This window comes from Rutidosis leptorrhynchoides, chromosome 9 (assembly GCF_046630445.1).
Source record: "Rutidosis leptorrhynchoides isolate AG116_Rl617_1_P2 chromosome 9, CSIRO_AGI_Rlap_v1, whole genome shotgun sequence".
NCBI classification, from domain to species: domain Eukaryota; kingdom Viridiplantae; phylum Streptophyta; class Magnoliopsida; order Asterales; family Asteraceae; genus Rutidosis; species Rutidosis leptorrhynchoides.
In genome coordinates this window covers 253411934-253416974 of record NC_092341.1, presented here as the reverse complement: position 1 = coordinate 253416974, position 5041 = coordinate 253411934, and the positions used below count along the sequence as shown (strand labels likewise).

General features: G+C 34.3%; 1 protein-coding gene across 1 annotated transcript; it reads right to left on the bottom strand.

The window, feature by feature from the left end:
• Positions 1-2370: 2370 nt before the first annotated feature.
• On the bottom strand, positions 2371-3692 carry LOC139867366 (LRR receptor-like serine/threonine-protein kinase RPK2). The gene has a single exon (XM_071855733.1). The coding sequence runs from the start codon at positions 3550-3552 to the stop codon at positions 2566-2568; it is 987 nt and encodes a 328-aa protein (XP_071711834.1). The 5' UTR covers positions 3553-3692; the 3' UTR covers positions 2371-2565.
• Positions 3693-5041: the final 1349 nt, after the last annotated feature.

Below are 5041 nucleotides of genomic sequence, written 5' to 3'. Positions count from 1 at the left end.
GTGTATATGACGTATTTATTTGTGGGTGTTATGGTATGAACCATCGAGCCGGTAGTGCCATAACATGTGTGTGATAAGATGTGAACCACGAGCCGGTAGCATCAAGTGTGAACCACGAGCCGGTAGCACTATAAAATAAGATGTGAACCACGAGCCAGTAGCATCGAGTGTGAACCACGAGCCGGTAGCACTATAAAAGAGTATGACTCGAGCGTATGGTGTGAACCATGAGCCGGTAGCACCATAGCGTTATTGGTTAACCATATTGAGATTGTTGATTTGTTTAGCATATTATATATATATGATGAGCTGAGTATATGCTAATGAAGTGGCGTGATAATGTACGACTTGTTGGTGTTACGTTTATGTTGACATGTTATTTGAGTTACAAGTTCGTATGAGGTATTTGGTATTGTGATTTCAAATGGATAGGTTATATATATGTATGTATAATTGTTGCACTCACTAAGCATTGCTTACTCTCTCGTTGTTTACCATTTTATAGGTTCCGGCTTGGACAAGGGTAAGGGCATACGGTTGGATTAGTTGTCTCCCGTTTGTGTTGACAGGGGATGCTTTTGGGATAGCTTTTGAAGTGGCCGAACGTTTTGGGTAGTTTAGCCCCAAACCATGCTCGAGTGTCGTTTGAATTATAAACTATCATTTGTTGTTGGTCAAACTTGTATCACATTCGTTAATGGCTTTTGTGCCTCTTTGTAAACATTAAACTCGTAATATGTTTTGACGAATCGTGTGGAATGGGTGACATATTTAATTGGCGCGTAAATGTGTATTATATTTTAAATAAAAAAAAAATTATCGTACGGAGTACGGGTTGGGTTGTTTCAAAACCGCTAGTAATACTTGAAATAATGACAATAAAGGAACACCAAGATTTAACGTGGAAAACCCCAATAGGGTAAAAACCACGGGCAAGAAAAGAAACGTTTCACTAATATGAATAATAGGAATTACACTTTCTCTAATTACAAGGATAATTACTAATCTTTATATCTCTTGTAATTAGGAGATTAATCTCTCAAACTCTCTATTATACTATTAGAACACAAGAAGATATGAGAAAGAAGTTTGAATGTTTTTGGGATGATTTGAATGTGCTTCCATTGCTCTCTATGTATACTAGAAGAGAATGAGATTATGTGTAGTTAGTGAACCATAAGTCTTCACAATATTTTGGCATCAATTGTGATGATTTAGTTTATCAACTCCACAATTCATCTACTCCATCACAACTTTATGTATCACCTTTTTTTATTTCAACAAATCCATCCTTATCCAGACTAACAAGATTTGAAAGACAATAATGACAAACAAGCCATACTAGAACATGTACCTTTCGAGGAACCCAAAAGTTCCAGGTACAAATCTGACCCAAACTGCTAGGCGCGAGAACTTGGACATGAATTAGACTAGAGAGCTGCTTTACAAGTATTTTTAGTGTATCCATGGACCAGAACCAATCGCGAAGCTTTTAAAGGGCAGGGGTGGGCTTCAGCCACCCCAAAAAAATTTGTCCTTAATAGCAAATACTTTTTATGTAGAATCTATGTGTAGCAAATTTTCATTTTAGCCCCTCCATTAATTATTAATGTGCATTTTATTCCTGTTTCTCAAACTTATAAAAATTCTCTGCCCTTGTCTAATCTTGCTGACTCCCTGATCCCTATATTTCTTTTAGTTTCTCGATATCCGTGAAGACAACTTGATATAATGTCTCAAACAATTTAACTCATTTACTCTGTTTATTTTATTGAATTTATTTATTTATCGTTATCTCTATTTTTATTACGGAGTATTATAGCATTAATTATTATTATTTATATTTATAATAAGTATAATTATATAATAATAATAATACTAATAATAATAATAATTATTAATATACTATTTACTATAGAGACTAACCTAGTCATATATATAAATAGTGATTTAAGTTTAATAATATAAACAAAAATAAATAGTGATTTAAACTTTACGTGTGCCTTATATTTATATAAATGTTTACATGTTTAGCTTAAATTATTTCGTCCCCCAATCTCGATATTCAAGCTTCGCCACTGACCAGAACTATCTATCTTTATCAACTGTTTATAACTTTCCTACCCAAATCATTAACAAATCCAGTTTATCAAGTGAACTGTTGAAAAAGTTGCAACACATATACCTATTCAATCTGATAAACAGATCCAACTAACAAAATGTCATAGTGAAACAATACCTAGAGTGATTTCACATGAATTTTTTTAACAAAATATAAATTATAAATACTGAATACTAATTATATTAAATAAAAAATACTTAATCTTTCAGCAAAAAAAAAAAAAAGGATGCTTACACAATAAAAGTAGATGCTTACATAACAAAATTTTTATTTTAAGACAAACTTACCATTACTACATAATTGAAAAACAACAAACTGGGGTAGATGTAGATCTATCCAAATACAATCATTTATTGTATATGAATCAAACTTTGTCGGTGTACAAATCACTTCACAAAATCTTATATACAGTTGAGTTTTTCCCAATTGAAGTTCAATTCGTGTCAAATTTCAGACTTTTTATGTAATGGTAGTTGAATCTGTCTTAATCTTTTAACAACTTGTTTCATCGTTGGTCGTGTAGACATAGATTCCCCAGTACAAACCAATGCCAACTCCAACACCTCCATCAAAGCGTATTGCGGGCCCGAATCCCATAGCCCGGTCGTAAAAACGTCCTTAGCCCGATCCTGACTAAGCAACATACTAGCCCACGCCACAATGTTGAACCCATTTCCATACGATTCAAAAGACGGGTCCAATGCTTTCTTGTCCGATATCAACTCCAATAACACCACTCCGTAACTATAAACATCAGATTTATCACAAACTCGACACGTCATTGCATACTCTGGTGCCACGTAACCAAACGTTCCTGCTACCCCTGTGGTTGCATGAGTCTCAGTGGGACCCAATAGACGGGCCAACCCGAAATCAGATAAATAAGCATTTAAATCATCATCAAGTAAAATATTACTCGGTTTCACATCACGATGAAGTACACGTGGCACACATTGGCCATGTAGATGTTTAAGCGCACGCGCTACATCTAGCGCGATTTTATGAAGCGCTCTCCACTCAACGGCCCGTTTAGATCTTTCTTGAATAAACATTTCCAAGTTTCCACCGGGTAAATAATTGTAAATCAAAAACATTTCTGTTTTACTCGCATGATACCCGATTAAGGTCACTAGATTTCGATGTTTAAGCCGACCTAATGTTTTGATCTCTGCTTCGAACTGTTGTACCCCTTGAAACCGTCCAACGGATAATCGTTTAATCGCTACAAAAAGGCCCGGTGAGATCTCAGCTTTGTAAGTAGCTCCAAACCCTCCATTTCCAATACAGTTTTTAGCATTGAAGTTACCAGTTGCCAGAAGCACATTTTCGAATGTTAACGGGCCACCGATGCTTTTGAAAACCGTGACTTCTTTAGGAACCGGCTTTGGGCTGTAAGCATCATTTATGGCCCTACACATGAAAAGAACCATGATCACTTTTGGATATAATCCAATGGATATAATCCAATTAATTATCTGATCAGTTGATGGTGACCGGCCCGAAAAGTTGAATTCGACCCGTTTTATAGTGAAAGGTTGTTATTGAGAATTTTGATCCCGTTTAAAGCTTATTTGTCACTCAAGTGTAGTGAAATGGGAAAATTTAGTTCACTATAAACACCAAGAGGAGGAGGAAACTTCTTGGATATAAGATGTGTAGACACATCCAAAAGTCACAGTTTTACTAAGTTGACTATAACTTTCAAAGCTTGAAACCTTAAAACGTGTGGACTTTGAGTGGGTGTTATTGGTTATTTCATATTACTCACGTGTTGTATTCTTACATTATATTCAAACACTTGTAATTATTAACTTTTTGTTGATTAAAGTAAGACCAAGAAAAACGTATAAAGGGGATAACGTTTAAAGTAATTAAGATATTGTTTTACCATGTTCTTGGAATATGTCTACTATTTTTCAGTTAATTTATTCACTAAGTTGTACCGAGTTGATTCTCACACGTCACTTTTTTAATTCATTTACACCTAATTATTTATTTTACTCTTAATTATTATACATACAATAATAATATAAGATTATAAGTTCAATTTTCTAAGGACATAACTGTGATTTTATGAAACAAAAGTGTATATGAATTAAAAAATAGTGTATAAGAATCACCTCGTTATTTTCTATGAAGGCGTGTACTAAAATAACAAACATATTATCCTTAATATTTTGGTGAATCATGTGATGTGATGTCATTTTTGTTACACGTAAGTTCTTACTTTGTCTTGTTCTTGTATAATTTTCCTATTAGATCTTATAGGATGGTTTGGCTCATCATTTTTTTAGAGTACACCTGGAGTTTAAGCTTATTTTAATAAACTGCCATTTATAAGTTTCGTTTAATAGAAATAATGTAGAGACCCGTCCTAAATCATCTTAACGAAGTCTTCAACATTTGGTCTCATTGCGAGGTACTGTCCTAAGTATGTCATGAACGACTCCATGTAATATCTTTAAAATGAGCAAATGTACAGCGGAAGATTTCTTTAATACCTAAGAATAAACATGCTTTCAAGTGTCAACCAAAAGGTTGGTGAGTTCATAGGTTTATCATAACAATCATTTCAATATTTTAATAGACCACAAGATTTCAAATATTTGATTGTACGCGTAACCCGAGTACAAAATAGTACGCATAACCTGCGAATTGAAAATCATTCATATGGTGAACACCTGGTAACCGACATTAACAAATGCATCTAGAATATCCCCAAATATACAGGTACACTCATCTGTATATAAAATCGAAGTACTAAAGCATCCATAACCCGGATGGGGTTTGTTAGGCCCAATAGATCTATCCTTAGGATTCGCGTCAATTTGGGGGTCTGTTCCCAAATTCTTAGGCTACCAAGCTAAAAAGGGTGATATCCGGTATAATAATCCAACCATAGAATGTAGTTTCAAGTAC